Below are 19,461 nucleotides of genomic sequence, written 5' to 3' on the forward strand. Positions count from 1 at the left end.
GTCATTGTGCTAAGCTTATTGCAGCAAACCATACCCAAATCTGTGTAGTGGCTGGTATCAGCACTTAAAAGTTCCAACTCAACAACCACAAAAGGCAGTTTACTCGATAATTGTCTTTAATACCTCGGCCCTGGACAAATGAAACTGGATGAGAAGTTATAAGGTTAATGTGCACTTAACGGAGATATTACTTTTTCACCTTCACTGTCTTTGGCACCTGCAACCAGGGCGCACATTCTGCGGGAACATGAATGACCTGTGGTCATCCACTGAGTGAATACTCCCATTACCTCCCATCCCTCCATCGCCTCCCTTAAACACCAGTGAGGCCCCTTGCCTCCTCTAGATCCCTCCCTTCCAATATAAAATACCCGCCACCCCTTCCCCCTCCTGTTTTTTTTTTTGGTGTCACCAGAGACTTACCTCTTTTCCTCCTCCATGGCAGGATCTGGGGGTCTTTTATTCTGGATCGCGGTGGGGAGCGGTGCTCCCGGCAGCAGTTTCCTGGCCGGGCAGCGTCTTCCTGTGACAGCGTGGCTCTCTCAGAGAGCGCTGCCTGCAGCCGCTACGACAAAGTAAGTGGCTCTCAGGTGGCTAGGGCTGAGCTTCCGGGTCGGCGCCTCAGGAAGGCAGGACACGACTATGGCGGCATTTCCTTTGGTTTTGGTGTGGTAGGAACGGGGTTTTCTGTCCTTTTTTGGTGCTTTTTCTGGAGGGTGTTCAAAGGGGCTGTGATTGGTGGCTCCTTAACACTTGGCTGGCGTTTTTTTATTGGTGGTATGTTTTTATTTAAAGTGGGCACTGATGCTTTGGGGCATTTTCTAGCTGGTATGTAGGGGAAATGCTCTGCCAAGCAACATGTTCTGTCCACCACTTCTTCCTCTGTGGAGAAGGAGGTTGCTTTCCCTCAGAAGAGGTCTCTGGACTCTCGAAGTGCTGGGTAGGGTACCACACCTCTATTGTCCAGGAAGGAAGTCCAGGCGATGATTGATGTGCCAGTGTCAATGGCCCTACAAATTTGTTCTGTGCAGCCTGGGAAGTCCCCTGGTTCTCATTCAGTGGGGACTGCAGTGGAGTCCTTTTCCTCTGATTGTGAGGCTCCATCTACTTCCTCTGGAGGAAAGTATGTTTCCAGGGAGGAGATTTGGGACATTCTAGCTCATGTTTGCGAGAACCTGGGGTTTCCCTCCTTTCAGTCTTTGGTGATCGACTCTACTTTGTTTCCTCAGTAAGTTACTCTTTGTCACTTTGCCAAGCCTTTCGAAGGTCCCATTAAAGGACATGGGTTTTGGAGAGTCAAAGGAGATAGATAAGGTTCAGGCCCCACAGTTTCTTCAGAAGTTACATTTATTGGAGGGGGAGGATGTCCTTCCTCATTCTCTTGGACGGGATTTAATTCTGGCTACTTTAATTGGCAAGACGGCTGTCAATCCTGAGGACTGTATCCCAGCTGATGCTACCGACAGGAAAGTTGTCTCTGGTCTTAAAGCATTTGCAGAGGAGAATTTTGGCTCTGAGGGCTACCTTGCGCAAGACCAGGAGGGGTCTGAGTGTTCAGACTTGTTGGCAGTGATGGAACAGCAGGCGAGGTTGATTGCTGACATTTCTTCTGATATTCTTCACACATGTGCAATGGGCAGGTGTTTTGTGGTCCTGGTAAGAATTTGAAAGATGAGGGCGGACTGATGCAGAGGTTTTTTCAAGGTGTGGGGAAACTGTTCCCTCGACAGGTGCGGTTTTTTCCTACTTGGAATCTACAGTTCTTATTGGATGGTTTGACTGGTCTTCCGTTTGAACCTCTGGAGAGTGTTGATTTGAAGTTTTTGACTTTTAAAATCTGTTTTCTGGTGGCAATTGCATATACCAGATGTTTGGAGGAGATGAGGGATTGAACCCTCTAATTTCCCTTTCTGCAAGGTCTTTCCGGATAGGATTGTACTGGTTCTAGTTCCATCCTCCATCCATAAGGTCAATTCAGCTTTCCATGTGAGTCAGGAGGTGATTCCCTCTGCTTTTTGTCCTGAGCCTTCCTCAGAAGAAGACCACAGATTGCACTGTCTGGATGTGAGGCGATCTTTGCTGTGGTACCTGTATGTTGTTGAGTCCTTCCGTAAGGGAGACCCTTTGTTTGTTAATTTTGGTCCTGCAAAAAGAGGGGAGAAGCCTCCAACTGCTACTCTGAGTAGGTGGATCTGGTCTCTGGTCCTGTTGGCATATGAGGTGAAGGGTGTGATTCCTCCTCAAGGAATTCAGGGGCAGTCCACCTGTGGTATGTCGGCCATGAAGGCTGAACTGCAGGGGGCTTCAGTGGTGGAGATTTGAAGGGCTGAGACTTGGTCTACTCCCTCTACCTTTGTCTGCCACTATCAGATTGCTGAGTTGGAACATTTCAATACTGTGTTAGGACACAGGGGTTTGTCCTCTATGAAGGAATAGAGGGGCTTCTGTGTCTGTCCCATGAGCTTGATTAAAGTTTTAGTGAACGCAACTCAGTTGTCTGTTCTGTTTTACTTGCTATGTCTCATTGGTGTTTAAAAAAGGCGAGGGAGGGAGGGATGGGAGGTAAAGCCGATTATGGCATTACTTCTAGTCCTACTCCCTTGCCTTTCTTACAGTTTCCTCCCGCCCTCCAGGTACAAGAGAATTGAGTTTCTGATTGGCTTGTTTATGTACAGGAGGGAGAAGCAGCAGGGTGTTTTATATTGAGAAATGAAATCCCCTATTAATGAAGCGTACGTAGTGTCTAGGAAGCCAGGGCTCTTTAGTGGTAGCTGTGGATGAGCAGCCAAGATTTATCTCGGAGACATGCAAAGCTTATGTAATACCACTATAGTAACACAGCACTCTCACACATGAAAGGACCACACAGTGTTACAAAAATAAAGGTACTTTATTATGGTAATACAAATACTAGGAAGACTCCCAACTGGAGGTAAGTAAACACATTATTATATACATATTAGCAATCTGTAAAGAGCACAGAAAGCAAGAAGCATTAGAAAAAGTATAGGTGAACAGTGAGGGCCCTAGGGGAGGGCAAAACCATATACTAAGAAAGTAAGTGGAATGTGAAAAGCAGCCCCCCTCCTAAGGATGTGGAATCAGTAGAGGGGAGCTTGAGGAACTAGGCACCCCAAGAGGTGAGTACCAGAGTGTACTCCAGCAACCAGGAGAGCAGAAGTAAATACCTGGTTTTCCCCAAACCCTACAGTAGGACTTTGGAAAAGGATTATGCAAGACTCAACCAAGACTGGAAGAACAGAAAGGTGGATCCTGACAGAAGATGATCTTCAAAGGAAGGGGACCTAGTCTGGTTCGTGTTGGAGTGTCCAGTTGTGGCAGCAGCCACTACCCACCCTTCTGTGGTTGCAGAACCAGGTCGATGGTGGACGAAGAATGCCCGCAGTGCAGCACCAGAGATGGAGATACTTCCCAGGAGTGATGCACGTGGTGTTCCACATCGGCGGTCGAGAAGCAGTCAGTTAGTGGTGCTGGAAAACCACCAACAAACCTTGGCAAAAGCAAGAGACGGAGAAGTTTTGCAAGGCTAAAGAGGACCAACAACGTCCAGGGGACTCAACCCAAGGAGTGGAGTCCGGGGTGCCCCTCAGCAGTCAGGAGAGTCACAAGAAGAGGAGGCAGCCTCCACAGGCAACCCACTGGCAGCAGGCACAGCAGTCGTAGTAAGGCCCACTCAGCACATCTGAAGAAGAGTCCCACGTCGCTGGAACAGCAGGGAGACTGTGCATGCCAGAAAGAAGTGCTGGGGGACGGGGCTTCACGAAAACTGAAGATCCCTTGGAGGAGGAGTAAACAAGCCGTGGTAGCTGCAAGATTTGCGGTGCACAGGGGTACTGTCCTGCAAGGAGAGGGAAGGCCTTACCGTCTCCCAAGTTGGATAGTGGCAGAGAGGACCAAGGGGACTACCCCAGACCACCACCTGTGGAGCAGGATCCAGCAGTTCTGGAGAAGAGTAGATACACGCAGCCGGTCGTCATTGCAGTTGGTGCCTGCAGAAGCAGGGGAGTGACTCCTGCACTCCAAGGGAGATTCCTTCTTACTTCTTGTGCAGGTCGAAGACTCGCTGCCCAGCTGGGGAAATGTTGCAGTTGCTGGAAGGAACCAGGGAAACAATGTTGCAAAGCAAAGTCGTCACTAAAGTTGCTGCTTGTCGCTTCCTGGAGGGTCCAGTTGCAGTCCCAGTGGCCAGAAGATAAAGTAAATGATGCAGAGGAGTCCTGCTGGAATCTTGCACGTCGAATCTGAGGACCCAACAAAGAGGGAGACCTTAAATAGCCCAGGAAGGTAGATTAATCACCTAGCAGGGTAACCACCTATCAGGAGGGGGCTGTGACATCACCTGCCTGACCTAGCCACTCAGATGCTCCCAGGGGCGTCTGCCCACCTTGGATTCAAGATGGCAGAATCAAGTGGCCCCCTGGAGGAGCTCTGGGCACCACCCCTGGGGTAATGATGGACAGGAGAGTGGTGACTCCCCTTTCCTTTGTCCAGTTCAACGCCATAGCAGGGACTGGTTTATGCAAGGAGGGCAACAAATGTGCTCTTCAAAGCATAACGGTGGCTCGGGAAGGCCACCCCTCCTAAGCCATATAACACCTATTTCCAAGGGAAAGGGTGTTACCTCTGTCTCCCAAAGGAAATCCTTTGTTCTGCCTTACCTGGTGAAGCAGCAGGAGGGCAGAAACCTGTGAGGGGTGGCAGGCTGGCCGAAAACCCCAGAAGACTGGTAGGAGCAATGGCGAGAGTCCTCTAAGGAGCCCCCGGAGTGCATGGAATCATACAACCAATACTGGCAACAGTATTGGGGTATGATTCCGACATGCTTGATACCAAACATGCCCAGGTTCGGAGTTACCATAATGTAGCTGGACACAGGTACCTGTCTAGTACAGTGGTAGAAAGGCTTTCCCGCTCTTACGAAGTCCAGTGTAATGGAGATGGAGTTTGTAGGGGTACCTCTGCTCATGGAAGGGTATCCTCACACACAGGTTCTTGCACCCTGCCCTCTGGGCTAGAAGGGCCTACCACAGGGGAGACTTACAGTGACCTGGTTCAGTGACATGTAGTGAAAGGGTGTATGCACCTTTTCATGCAGGCTGCAATGGCAGACCTGCAGACACATTATGCATGGGCTCCCATGGTTGGCACAATACATGCTGCAGCCCATGGGGTCCCCCTGGTCCCTCAATGTCCTGGGTACCTGACCTGGGTAGCATATACTAGGGACTTTTATGGGGGCACCAGTATGACAATCGTGGGATGTGCAAAGTCCTAGGCAACCAAATTTAAAGGGAGAGAGCACAAGCACTGGGGTCCTGGTTAGCAAGATCCCAGTGAAAACAGTCAAAGCATACTGACAGCAGGCAAAATGTGGGGGTAACCATGCCAAAAAGAGGGTACTTTCCTACACCCTTGTTAACTTCCCCTCGAGCCACAGACTTTCACGAAAGAGTGGGTGGGGTCTCCAGCCCTAAACCTGGGGGCAGATGTATGCTGGGCTAGAGCGACGCCAAGCCACAGCTGCAAGAACCTCCTGAGGTTGGTTATGATGAGCTGTCCTTCCGAGAAGTGTGTTGCAGAGAGGCGGCTCCTCTGTGTCCGACTGCAGCTGCTTACTGGGGCCGGACAGCATTATCTCTGGAAGCATGCATAAGGAAGCAGTTGGGCATTCAAGCCTGCAAAAACCTCCAGGAGAATTTTGAGGCTTTTGAACACCCAATCCTTGGCTTGTCTTTGGTGGTTAGCCTGCTTCCTTTTAGCTTGCCTGAGGTTCACAGCCACCTGCCATCCTGAACCCGGTGAGAAAATTCACACTAACAATATTATTACACCTCAATGCTTATCATTGATACTAAAATCCTATGTTTTCAATTTTCATTTAGTTAATCATTAACCTACGGGGGAATGTCCATGTATATCTGTAGTCAATCAATCAATCAGGGATTTGTAAAGTGCACTACTCACCTGTGAGGGTCTCAAGGTGCTGAGGAGAGGAGGGGAGGGGGAGAAGGTGGGGGAGGAGGTGCAAGACTTGAAAATCGAGAGGGATGCCTACATAGGTCATTGCAGGGTTGGCTGTCTTTCTATCTCCTTCTCTCTCCCATTCCCTATTCCTTCCATTATTTAGCTTTGCTTTGTGCTTCCTCACGTGTGCAGGCACAACCACAGTCTGGGGAGTGGGTGGACTGTCATAAAAATCTGTCAGCTAATACTTCCAAAACCTCACAAACATCTGCAAAGCTCCTTCCCTCACCCTCTCCAAGCACTAAAAATACTTATTTCAACATTAGTACATGCAACCAGACTTACGTGGGCTTGGCTTTCCAACTTAAAGTGGTCTTACACACTGTTACAGACGTGTTTGCTGTATGTTTATTACGGCCATGTATGGGAACCTGCATGATTCACTTGTACATATCCCATGTTATTGATCTAACTGTGCCTCCTGTTCCTCTCGACGCCACAGGCTAGTGATTATAACCATTACCACCTGTCATAAAATGTAGTTATCTTGAGCACCTAACAGCAATTGCTAATTAGGTTACTCTGCAAAAATTACAAATATGTATAATCATTAACACAAAACTACGTTTGGGAAAACATGATTCACCTGGTAGCATATGCCAAGGAGGAAGCCGTATGGACTTCTTCAAAAAAGACAGCTCTGGGTGATAGAACCGGAAGGTCTGATCGACGACATGAGGCTGAGGTTCCACATTAACCCGAAGAATAGCCATTGGTTTACCATCTTCTATTCGGAAGGTGACCTGTCAAGAGTATGAAAGTGTACAATTCATTCTAAACTTGTGAGAACGGTTGATGAGAAAATTCATGTATACCTTTAACAAGATATTAACCAAAAAATCAAGCATTGGAAATATTACAAAACAACAGTTAATTCAACAGACTTTAATTTGACACAAGTGTAGCACTAAACTTAGGATCAGCTGAGTCCAGCCAAGAAGTTCCTTCATGTCACAACTAGAAAATCACCCCCACTTCCCACAATAGTGGCAGATCACGGTGGACTGAGCAACTAAATTCAAGTAGAATTTAGCAGCACGTTGGTCTAGATTAATTCTCTTTACAAGCTGGGACAAACCTCTAAATATAATGGAATCAGGACGTGGTTCATACAGTATGGAAAGGGTGTTCATTAGATTTCGTAAGGAGCTTAAGACATGGCTCTTTAACCAGTAACCGCCCAAGTTGATCTCCTGATCTTGCCTTTGTCTTGCACTGTCTTAGGCGCCGGGAAACCTCCGGGTAGCTGTGCGCTATATAAATTCAATAAATAAATAAATAAATATGGAAGCACACAGCACTTTTCACAGTTAGTGGGCTTATGTTTGCAGAAATGAGGTGCACAGATTTACATCATGTACCCCACATTGCTCATTTATCAACTTTAAATGGAAAACAGTAAGGTGCAAGGTTACAAAGAGGTAATGATTTAAAAAACGTTAAATGCTATGCACATTTAAATATAATTTCAGAATAACAAGAACCCATGGAGCCCCAACTCATGTACACGTCCATCTTCCAACTCAAAGAACGAGAAACAACTGTTCTCCAGCTAATACGTAGACTTCTGATCCTCGCATAATGCCACTTTGTCCAACATAGATCACTAAAGGAATTGTGGTGGCAATGATACCACATCTCTGTCACAAATTCTATAACAATTGACTGCAGAGAGGCCTGAACCCTGACTACAGTGCATGCTGGTAAATACAGTAATTGTTCTGGGTCTCAATAGGGCTCTTATTTAGAAAATCAAGACCACAATATGAAAAATTGACTTATATGCGGTAGAACAATCCCCAGATGCCGAACTGGATGAGGAAAAATTCAAAGCTCTCAAGTCGTTGATAGAGGGCGCCAGTCTGGTCAACGCCCGAAGTGACTCCCAGACAGCATCGCCGAGGCCATGAAGCACCCGCCCTGGCACAACACTGTTAGTTTCCATAAATTATTTTCCAAGCCTTTAAGGCGAGAGGACGGATGGAAATCAATCTAGTCATGTGATACCAAAAAATATAATTCGGATCTTATTAACTTTCACTCTGAGTCATCTATTAAACAGGGAGATGGGCAGGTCAGTGAGGAATATCCAGGCAGATAGAATATATACCAGAAAAAATCAGTACCGCAGGTAAGTAACTTTTTCTTCTGATGGATACTTCTACCTGCAGATTCCTCACATGTAGAACAGCTTTACTAGCAATACCCAACCAGAATGGATGGTTGATAGATGGTTATACAAGGAAATCTTGCAGAATTGACCAAGCTCACCTTGGAATCCATCCAGTAGTGCTTGGTGAAGGTGTACAAAGCTGCCCACATAGTCCCTCATACATTTCTGCAATAGGAAACCCCTGCATATGGCAGATGTGGTAGCCATTGCCCTGGTGGAATAGGAATGGACCCTGTTCTCTTCTGGAGGTTCCTTGATCGTGAAAGAGTCCTCTTTTGCACCACCTTTTCTATTTTGGCCACACAATATACCCAACAAAGAGCTGACCATCCAGTCTAAAGTCCTTGGTGCATTCTAGGTAGTAATTAACTGCTCAACTATAATCCAAATAATGCAACTGTTCCTTCTCTGTGGTAGAATATGGGTGGGGTAGAGGATAAAAGTTTGAAAGGGTGAAAAATTTGACAAGATGGAAGGGGATCACCACTGTAGGAAGGAAAGTAGTCCTGGTTCACAACACCAACTTCTCAGGATAGATAGAGGTGAAGGAAGGGCAGCAGCTAAGGGCTTGCAGCTCACTTACCCTTTTAGCAAAAGTGATAGCAACCAAAGACACCATTTTTAAAGTTAACATTCATAGAGCACAACTATGAAGGTTAAAGAAATCAAATACCTCTTCACTGTGCCAATTGTGCATCCCCTTCTGAGCAAGGGAAAGAGTATATTTCAGAACCTGTGACAGCTTTGCTTGCAAGGGGTCCACTTTATTAGCTGTACACCAAGAAACAAAGTTGCCACATCTGCCACAGTAAACAGACTTAGTGAAGGGGTGATGTGCTGACAAGATTACATTGACCACCTCTAGAAGCAGCTGAAATTAACACAGTTGTCCCTGTTCAATTTACATGCTGCAGAACCAGTTCCCCAGCTGGGAGAGAAAGTCTGGCTTGAACGGGAGGTGAAACAGGGGACATGTGGAGAAGCACAGATCTGCAAAACCACACATTTCTGGGCCAATCCGGAGTGATGAGAATGAGGAGGTGGGGGGATGTGTATGGCAGCTGAAAGTTCTACCTCAGCTGAAAAGTGTCCCCCCAGTTTCTCGTCAATGGATACTGCTGGGTGCAGAACTGTTGGCATTGAGAACTTTCTGAGTAGGTGAATAAGCCCACCTCTGGAGAGCTCCACTGGGCAAGATGACCTGGACTACTTCCTGTGGAAGATACCACTTGTGCTCAGCAGGATAACACCTGCTAAGGTTGTTGGCCCCGACATTCAGAGACCCCACTAGGTGATTGGCAGTACGCCCAATCTCTTGACATTGTGCCCAAAGACCACAGTTTCAATGCTTCCAGGCAAAGAAGGTGAGAACCTACTCCCCCTTGTTTGTCATTTACCACATCACTTGTGTCAAGATTTGGACAGACTGACCATGAATAGAGGTAAGGAAGGCCTTCGGCGCCAGCTAAATTGCCTGCAGTTTCAGCAGGTTGATGTGAAGAACCTGCTCTTTTGGAGACCAGAGGCTTCCTATCTCCAGATCCTCTGGATGGTCTCCCCACCTAATGGCAGAGGAATCAGTCACTACCATATTCACGATTGCAGGAGAAGTGAAGGTCATCCCGCAGCTCTGGTTTGCCCTATTTCCCCACCAAGCCAGTTAAACTGCAGTGATGCTGGAGATTATGATGGCGTCCAACAGGTCTCTCCCATACTAAAGCCACTGCCTGCAGAGGCACCACTTCACGTGTCAACAAGCCTGTGTGACTTGAAGAGTGCTCAAAGCCAGCAGATATAGGAATCCAAGGACTCTTGTGCCTTGATGAAAGGATGGAACCATTTCCTAGATGTATGTTATCCTCCGAGGTTCAGGGAAAGCATTCAGAAGGATGGTGTCCAGTACCAGCCATATGAACTCTAGCTATTGGGTGGGCCATGGGCAGGATTTGGGCTCGTTGATGAAAAAATCCAGGTCGTACATCAGAGATGCTGTCAACTGCTGATGGCGCAACACTATCTCCAGCGAACTGGCTTTCATTAGTCAGTTGTCTATGTATGGCAAAATAGGAATGCCCGACCTTCTGAGATTGTCTGCAAATACTGCCATCACCTTTGTGAAGGCTTGAGGGATCAATGTACAACGTGATGTCCGAGTAAAAGTACAACAAGCTAGTAGTGCAAAGAACCCACCACAAATCACAAGTACTTTTGGTGTGACCGCAGGATAGGGTTGTGGAAATACGCCACCTGCAGGTCGTGACCCAATCCAGACTCCGAGCTCCAATGCCAGTACAACTTGTGCAACTTCAGCAGTTTGAACTTTTTCGTTTTATAGTTAAATTCTTTTTTTTACTAGCTATATTAAGAATTTCACATACACCCGAATACAACAACTGGCATGGGGGGAGGGGGGCTAATAGCATGTTCAGCCACACAAGACACAGTCGGAGTGTCAAAACACATTTAACTCCCAAGGAAACTCTCACCTAAACCCCCATCCCATCCTGCCCATGGTAGTCCTGCTATCTATGGGCTAGATCTTAGAATGTGTTGTATGACGCTTGATGGCAGCGAGATATCCTTTTCTATGACAGGCTGAATGACTCCTCAATGAGCCAAAGGAGTCATAAATATTTGGGGCAGGTCAGTTCACAGAAGTCTTTTGATAAAAGCGGTATAGGTTCCTGTGGAAGGCTAAGACTAAGGACAGTTTCTCCATTCCCTGAGTGTGTCAGATGAGCTGAAGCCACATTGTATGTGTTGGGATTCTGTCAGTCCCCCCATTGAGCCAAGATCGTCTGGTGACCTGCTCCTAGGGCTACACTGATTTGCTGTCCTCTGCGGGCCTTGAGTGGGAATGTGAGGGCGTTTGGTAGGCCCAAGACTGTGTAGGCCCGAAAGTGGGGTAGCGTGGTATTGAGGCATTCATCTATGTCATTTAGGACAGAGTCCTAGAAGGTGGCTAATTTGGGGCAGTCCCAAAATATATGGAGCAACATGCCCGGTTGGCCACAATGACGACAGCAGTGGGGGTCCCTTGCGGGTTTGCCCCTGTATAGCTGGGAAGGTGTGAGATACCTGCAAGAGGTGATTTTAGTAGCTGTTTCAGTGCTCGTCATATTGCTGGTGACATGTTGTGCCCGGTGATAGATCTCACTCCATTCCTTAGGTGAGATCCGCCTGCCTATTTCTTTTTCCCAACAAGTTTGACTGGACGGTTTGGGAACTGGGACAGAATGTATAAGAATGCCATAGAGCTCCGTGATCAAATGCTTGTCATTCGAAAGCCGTCACGTGGCAGCCCGCCGAGGCTCAATTATTGGGATTTGCAAGCCAGAAGCATCCGTATACGTAGTTTAGACATTTGGTCTCTCTTAGGCTGTATGTGTCTCTTAGGCCTTCAAAGGGGATCGGGCCCTCGAGATCATAAAAGTGACACTTTGAGCGGCAATCCGCTTCTTGTCAAAGATAAAATGCGAACTGGTCCATGCACGGAGTGAAATCCGGGTTTTCCACAACGGGCGTAAAAGGCGATGGAAAGGTAGTGAGGCCTCTTCGAGCAGCTATTGTATTCCACACACACGCAAGAGTGCCTCTGTGACTAGGGAAGCATAGAGACTTTTAGAGCTTTTCGTGTCTTTTTCAGGAAGGGAACCTTCCAGAGGTGCATGCCGGTGTCAGCTAATGCTTTTCAGATACTGGCTGGAACCATTCTAACAAATAACAAAGCTTGGTCGCCTGATAATACATTTGGAGATTGGGTATGCCCAGATCCCACTCTGTTGACCATCGGTAACTCATGTCTCTATTCATTCTAGGGCACCCATTGGTGAACATGAATTATTGAAGCGCCTGGTGGAGGAACCGAACAGTTATTGCGAGTTGGACCACTGGAAGAGTTTGGAAAAGAAACAGCATGAGTGGGAGGATCGTCATTTTGATGGCTACGATCCTACCCAGCCAAGAGAGGCTTTAAGAGCGTCATAACGCTAGGCCCTTGACTACTTGCTGGCGATGTCGCCTATAGTTAAGGGATGTGGTGGCATCTATTGATGTCACAAGGTGGACACCAAGGTAAGCAATCAATCATTCAGCCCACTGGATGGGGAAGCCACGGGAGAGCTGTTCCTCATGAGCACAGGGACAGTGAGGTTGAGGGCCTGTGATTTCTGAATATTAATGAGGAAGCCTGACACTTCACTGAATCTGCTTGATTCCTGAAAGAAAGCCAGTAGAGAGGTTATGGGGTTGTCAAGGGCCACCAGAACATGGTCCACATAGAGGCTGATAGTGTGTATGTCTCCTCTGAAGCAGATCCCTGTGATAGCCGGATTGTCGCGTATCAGGTGAGCGAATAGCTCCATGTATAATGCGAACAATATGGGAGACAAAGGTTAACCCTGTCTAGTGTCCCGCTTGATGAGGAAAGCTGGACAACTGTAACCATTGACTCGTACTGTGGCCCTGGGGCAGCTATAACAGCTATGCTTCCAGGTGCAAAATCTTTTGCTGAAGCAGGCCAGGGTCGACATTAGGTAGGGCCAGTGAACACAGACAAACATGTTCTCAGCATTTATTGACAAGAGCATGGTGTGTTGATCGGACCGTTGTGCTTTGTCTATTAGGTGGAGGAGTCGTTTGGTATTATCTGAGCACTGTCTATGTAATATAAACCCAACCTGATCTGCGTCTATCAGGCCTTTCGTGAGTGGGTTCAGGCCCGCCGCCAGGATGCCCGTGAATATCTTAAACTCTACGTTGAGGAGTAAGATGGGTCTATATGATTCGCACTGGCTTTTTTCTTTGCCAGGCTTCGGGAAGACAACAATCGAGGTCTCTGTCATTTCCGGCAGGACCGATCCCGGGCCTTAAAAGGAGTTAACTAGCCTGGTCAATATTGGAGCCAGGTCGGTGCAAAAGGTTTTGCAAAATTTGGCCGGAAACCCATCTGGGCTGGGGGATTTGTTAGGTTTAAGTTGGGCTATCCTGAGATTACCACTTCTATACGAATCGGACCATCCAGGTCCTTGGCTTGGTCCGAGGTCAATTGAGACACTGCAATATCTTGAAGATACTGGGGTGGGGTTAGCGCTGGGAGGTTTTGAGCTGCGTATAAGTCAGCATAAAATTCTGTAATCGAGCCGCAATGTCCACGCCTTTCGTGAGCGTTTCTTCATTCTCACTGTCCAGGGTCACTACCTTCACAGCCACATGCAGGGCTCGGAGGCGGTTTGCTAGAGCCTACAACATTTATTACTGCCGGCGTAAAAAGTGTGTTTTAGACGAAGGTGCACATATTCAGCTCTATCCATGTTTAGCCATGCCAGCTGTTTACTGGTGGTTTCCAGGGGACGCCAGATCCTTGGAGCCCCTGTAAGTTGATGCATTTGCTCACCCTGCCAAGCAATAGCCCCCTTTTCTCCCCGAGGCGTTTGTAGTCCGCAGAGGATATGGCCACAAATTCCCCTCATGTCACTGAATGTCAGGTAAGTCTTAGGAGCTCCCTGGATCTGGCAAATCACTTCAGGTCTGTGTAAGAGTGGGGAGCGCAAGTGTCAGTGGTGGTGAGTAGATGTCGAGGGCAGGATGTTGAAGTCCACAGTGCAGCATGATCAGAGAGGGAGGGGGGCACTACATCAACTAAACTCACATGTCCTGTAACTCTTGTGTCCTGAGGAAGTGGTCCAGTCGGGCTTAAGTCTTGTTGGCATGTAAGTAAAATGTGTAGGCCGGAGTTGTAGGGTTATGTAACTTCTATATGTCCCGAAGGTGTAGGTCTGTTAGCCAGTGTATTGTGTCCTCCAATAGTGCCCCTTGGCCCCCTTGCCACTGTGCGAATCGGTCTAACTCATTGTTGAAGACTATACTAAAGTCTCCCCCCCCCCAATAAAATCTACCTGAAATTGAAATTCAGGACTTCTGCTATCACTCTGCACCGGAAGGGCTCCTGGCCCTCGTTAGGAGCATACAAGAATCCCAGTACCAAAGTCTGGCCTCCCACTTGCAGTTGGCAGGCCAGAAGTCTCCCTCTGATTTCAGCTTAGTTGACGATAAGGCCCTTTGGAATTTGCTGGAAATCAGTATCCCCACCCCTGCTTTCTTAGAGGGACCAGATGAGAAGAGTTGGTATGGACATGAAGGGGATCTGAGTCAGAGCCAGTCGGCAGAGATCAGGTGGGTTTCTTGGATTAAGCATATCTGATCCCCAATCTGCTCCAGATAGACAAAAAAGCCTTCCTCTTAACTGGGTTATTCAGCCCTTTAGGGTTTATAGAGACTATTCATAGCGTTATCAATCGGGCACTGCATAGCATAGGTGTATAAGGTGGCACCAGGGACTCCCCAGACCCCCTCTGAGGCCGAAAAATGTCCTAAAGGTGTTGTTGCCAGTACCCGTGTGTAATGTACTGCGCATGAATCCTAAGTGTGGAAACGAGTACCCTTCAAAATGAACAGAACAACACAACATTAACAAACATAGGGGGTTATTCTAACTTTGGAGGAGTGTTAATCCGTCCCAAAAGTGACGGTAAAGTGACGGATATACCACCAGCCGTATTACGAGTTCCATAGGATATAATGGACTCGTAATACGGCTGGTGGTAAATCCGTCACTTTTCCGTCACTTTTGGGACGGATTAACACCTCCTCCAAAGTTAGAATAACCCCCATAATGTCTCTGGTGTCCCCGGAACTCTGGAAGGTACCTCTTGGAGACCATCAGAGTCTTCGGGAACAGCGCCGTCGGTTTGGTGACTTTCAGACTTCATTGTATTGTCTCCGGGCGAAGAGGTCCTCCCCCCATCACTCTCCCCCCGGCTGGTATTGGTGAGAAGGTCTCATCTAGAGCTTTATTCGCTGGAGTCTTGAGACAGTGACTCGAGATGGGCTTTCCTCTCTTGCGTGATGGTTTCTGGGTTGGGTCAAAATTCCCGGAAGCGGAGGGTCTTCTTCCCCTGCGTAATTTCGCAGCACCAGGCTCCTGGGGGACTTAAACGCCTTGCCCTGATTCACAGCAATCCAAGGAGTTCCCTTGCCGCCACCAGGGAGCATGGCTGATGAAGCCTCCCAACCCACTGGAAGATAAGGCAGAAGGGATGCCCACACAAGTAGGAGACATTGTGCTCCCACAGAAAGGAGGTAATGGGATAGAAGTCTTCATGCTTTTGTAGTGTGAGGGCAGATAAGTCTTGGTACAGTCCACAGTAAAGCCTTGGAATTGAAGCAGATGTGATTCCCGGGCTTTATGAAGAATCTGTTATTTCACTGGGAAGTCATGCACGCAGGTCAACATGTCAGCTATGGGAGCAATCCAGGGTCGTGGGGGGCGACAACAGTGTGCGTGTAGTCTAATTGAATGGTTGAGCCAGATGGGGCCTCAAGGATGTGAGCAAACAAGCCTTGAATGTATGCCTCCAGGTTGTTGTCCCCCACCCCAGTGGGTACTCTGCTGATGAGGATGTTGTTCTTCCTGGAGTGATTCTCCAGGTCCTCTGTGTGTGTTTGGAGGTCTATTTGCTGGTCTCTTACTCGGAGGATATCTTGTTGTAGTTGTTCCATTTCTTCACCTCTATTTGTCTCTTGATCCTTCAGGTTGGAAACTCTGTCCCCAAGGTTGGCGATATCCACGCAGACCATCTTTAATTCTTGGGAGAGGTCTTTCTTGAATGTTTGCAGGTCGTGTCTGAGGAAGGTGAACAGCGCCTCAAGGAAGGAGCGAGTAACAGGACCCTCTGTTTCTCTGCACTCAGGCTGTGCTTCACACTCAACAGTGAGAGGACCATCTTCGCTGGATCCCGTGGGTAGTCTTGAGAGCATGTCCTTGAGGGTTCTATCTTTTTTTTTGGCTCGTGCGTTTGTTGTGTTGCAAACCTGTATTACTGGAGGTCTATTTTGGGGGTCGTGAGCATTAGTTGGGCTCTGCAGCCCAGAAGGAGCACCGTCAGGCAGCAATGAGGGCCGGGGTCCCCACTCCTGAGGGATAGAGGTCCAAACTGGGTCCCTTTGCCCCCTGCTGATGTTGTGGGAGGAGGGATGGGCTGTAGGGGAGGGCTGTTCTCAGTGTCGTCCTATGCCCCACCCAGGTGGTATTAGCTGGCACCTACCTCCTACGATTACCTTGGCAAAGTCCGTGGCCCCCGGGTCACAGCTGCGGTGTCTCACGTGCGTAGATCAAGTGGTGCTCCTTGCCATGGGGCTCCCAGGGGTCCAAGAGGTTCTTGGGAATGGGCTCCTCCAGAGGGGCTACCCCAGGACAGTGTGATGCAGGGAAGCTGTCCAGTGATGTGCATCTGAGGAGTCTCGCTGGGCAGCGTAACTGGATGTTGCAAGAGTGGACAGAGCTGGAGAGAAGGCCCAAAGTCTCAATGGTGCTGTGTGCCGTGCCCATCTCAGGGTCAAACGCAAGGTGGACTGCTAATGATGGGGCTTGTGGATATGATCGTGGTCTGGCGCAGGCCAGTTCTCTACTAATGCTGTATTATCATCTGGAGGAGGGGCGGCATATCCCAGGGCCTACTGCCATACACAGTAACACAAGGTCTCGGCCTCCCCATACCCCGCGATAGTTCGAAGGCCTCCAGCAATCTCCCAGGGCGAGAGGTAGTCAAAAGGGGGGTCCAACCTCAATGCCAATGGCACTGCCTCTCTGTCAGCTTCACTGGGCCCTGAGATTCGAGCCCCATTGGTCGCTAGGCAGGGGTTGCCCTGCTCTCACCTCCTTGATGAGCGTGAGGCGTCAGTCAGGCCCAAGTGCTGATAGAGGTCCTCGATCGCCACACCCGATCCATCCTGGACCATGCCGCGTGCCTCTCTGGTGCATCCGTAGCCCGTCCTAGCTCAGCAGCAGGGCTTCAACTCAGTTCAGGCGCCGCTCCTCTTCCCCATCTGCCAAGGTCCAAGAGCTGCCACACACAGTGCCTGCAGCGGCTCTGCTCGGCCCGGCAGTGCCCTCCATCTTGGATCCATTGGCTCTCTTGTCCTCTGTCTTCCTCAGGCCCGCAGATACTAATCCTGGGTTTTGGTGTCATCGCTCCACTCGAGGAGCAGTCCCAGGTACCTGAGCCAGTGCTGAGTGCTTTTAGGTAGCCTTAGATGGGGATAATTTCATCCGGGCCTGCCTGCAGCAGAGGAGATGACCAGAGTCAGATCCTACTCACCCGCCATCTTGGCCAAGCCCCTCAAACTTTTTCTTTTTAAAGAAGAAGTTCCCTGAGGTCCAGGATTAGATGCAGACCACCGCCCTCCTTGGGTACCAGGAAGTAATGTGTGTAGAATCCTCATACTAGCTCTACTGGCCAAACTGACGTTTTAGTATGGCTCAGTGGTCTAAAGGCAGAGAAGAGTGATTGTGGGATGGGGTGGAGCCTGAAAAAAGTGTGGAGCCCTTTTCTAGGATTTGAAGGTCAGAGTGGTCTGAAGTAATGACCTTCTAGCCTGGAAGAAAATGAGACACCAGGCTTCCCAACAGCTTTGGGTGTATTTGGTGAAAGAAACTAGACCGCACTCTTGAGAAGCTGCAAAAGCAACAAAACTAGAGGTAGTCTTTGGTCTGAGGCGGGAGCTAAAGGCCAAAGGAGTGTGCAGTGACCATGCCGGTTTTAAAATGCTCCAAAGCTGAATCAGCCTTATCATAAAAAAGCCCCACCCCATCAAAAGGAAGGTCCATAAGGTTTGCCTGGACACCCGCAGAAAAGTTAGTTGTGTGGATCCAAACATGTCTACAAATGGTGATGGAGGTGCCATTGGCACAGGCCACAGATTCTGCAGTGTCAAGCCCTGATTTTCCAATATTGCGGTAGGTATTCTGACTGTTGTGAATGAGCTCCTGGAAATGGTCTTTTATGTCATCTTGAACATGTGGCAAGACCACTTATGCCATATCCTGCAAGGCAAGATTGTATCTGGCTAGAAGCAACTTATTGTTAAAGGACTTCAGGGCCATTCTCCCTACAGAAAAAATCCTTTTTTGGCCAAAGCCTCAACATGTTTTGGTTCCCTATCAGAGAGAGCTTTTGGAAAAGAACATCCGGATTGGCCCCCAGAACTGCAGGTTTGAATGGAAACGATCTCCATTGAGGGACTGGCTGAAAAGAACCCTGGGTCACCTAGAGCTGAGCATAGCGGTGATCTACAAGCTAGTTGACTGCCCGAGTGAAAGAGGGTACACGCCATGAAAAGAAGTTCTAAAATAGCTTCAATAAAGGGATGAAACTGCTCCGACACTAAAGAAGAAAGCAAAAGGACCTCAGTGAGAATGTTGTTCTTGGTTTCTGTGCTGGACAATTGTAAATCCAAGACTCCTGCAGTTTTCAGCATTACCTTACACAGAAAGACCACTTCGGTCATGGGCAGAACAGTGGAGAAGTCCATAGCTAACCCTGGGGATGTTTTTATGCTGCTGTTGGAGGACAGGCTTTGAAATTCATAAGAGTCCTGCCCCAGGTTTTCATAGGGAATGAGATCAATAAGTTTGGAGTCCAAAAAATATGCATACAGACAGTTTCCTCCTCCAAAAGTCTCTGGGTATCCCTAAAGTATTTTTTCTGAGGGGCGTGTGACATCCGGCTGTGGCATCAGTGGTGTTGTGTCCAGCCCCGGAGGTGGAGGCGGCAGAGGTGGAAGTGGAACCGTTCACAGCATTGACTGCTGAGGTGCTGTGTACCTGAGAGGTGGGTCAAAGCAATGTGGCGTTGGAACAGTGCCTGTCAGAGCAGCGCTGAATGGTGCTGGGTGCATGGTCATGAACAGTGGATGCTGGTATAGGGTGGGCTCATGAAGAGAGATTACATGGCACTAAGGAACATCGCCGGACCCAACCCTGAGGTCGGAAAGTCGGGGAAGGCTGGCACCAATGTCGGGTTCTCGAGCAGTAGAGGGATCCATGCCGAAGGCTCCAGAAGGTTTGAAGGTCGTTACTGAGCCAAGTGCAGTGGTGGACCATGACTGCATGGAAGAGAAGCCGCTGGGGTCAAGTCGACTAACTGTGGCTCCAAGAACAATACTACGGGAAGACTTACCGATAAAATGTATTTTTGATTTCTTATGTTTCTTCTTTTTCTTGCCCACTGAAGATGAGGATGGAGAACTGAAGTGATGTACTGACCGACTGCAGTATCAATGTTCATCACTGGCCCTGACCATGAATAGCTTAGCTTCTCACTCTTTCATGGCCTTATGGTGTATGCTGAGGCAAAAAGAGGAAGTCAAGGAGTCAAGGTCTGACCCCAGGCACTAAAAACAAA

General features: G+C 48.5%; 1 protein-coding gene across 1 annotated transcript in view; it reads right to left on the reverse strand.

The window, feature by feature from the left end:
* Positions 1–19,461, reverse strand: part of NPHP4 (nephrocystin 4) — a 952,546-nt gene that overhangs the window by 124,295 nt on the left and 808,790 nt on the right. Inside the window, exon 24 of the mRNA XM_069239971.1 lies at positions 6,632–6,788. Within this exon, the coding sequence (XP_069096072.1) occupies positions 6,632–6,788 (157 nt within the window). The remainder of the gene's footprint in view (positions 1–6,631; positions 6,789–19,461) is intronic.

This window comes from Pleurodeles waltl, chromosome 6 (genome assembly GCF_031143425.1).
Source record: "Pleurodeles waltl isolate 20211129_DDA chromosome 6, aPleWal1.hap1.20221129, whole genome shotgun sequence".
In the NCBI taxonomy this organism is placed as follows: domain Eukaryota; kingdom Metazoa; phylum Chordata; class Amphibia; order Caudata; family Salamandridae; genus Pleurodeles; species Pleurodeles waltl.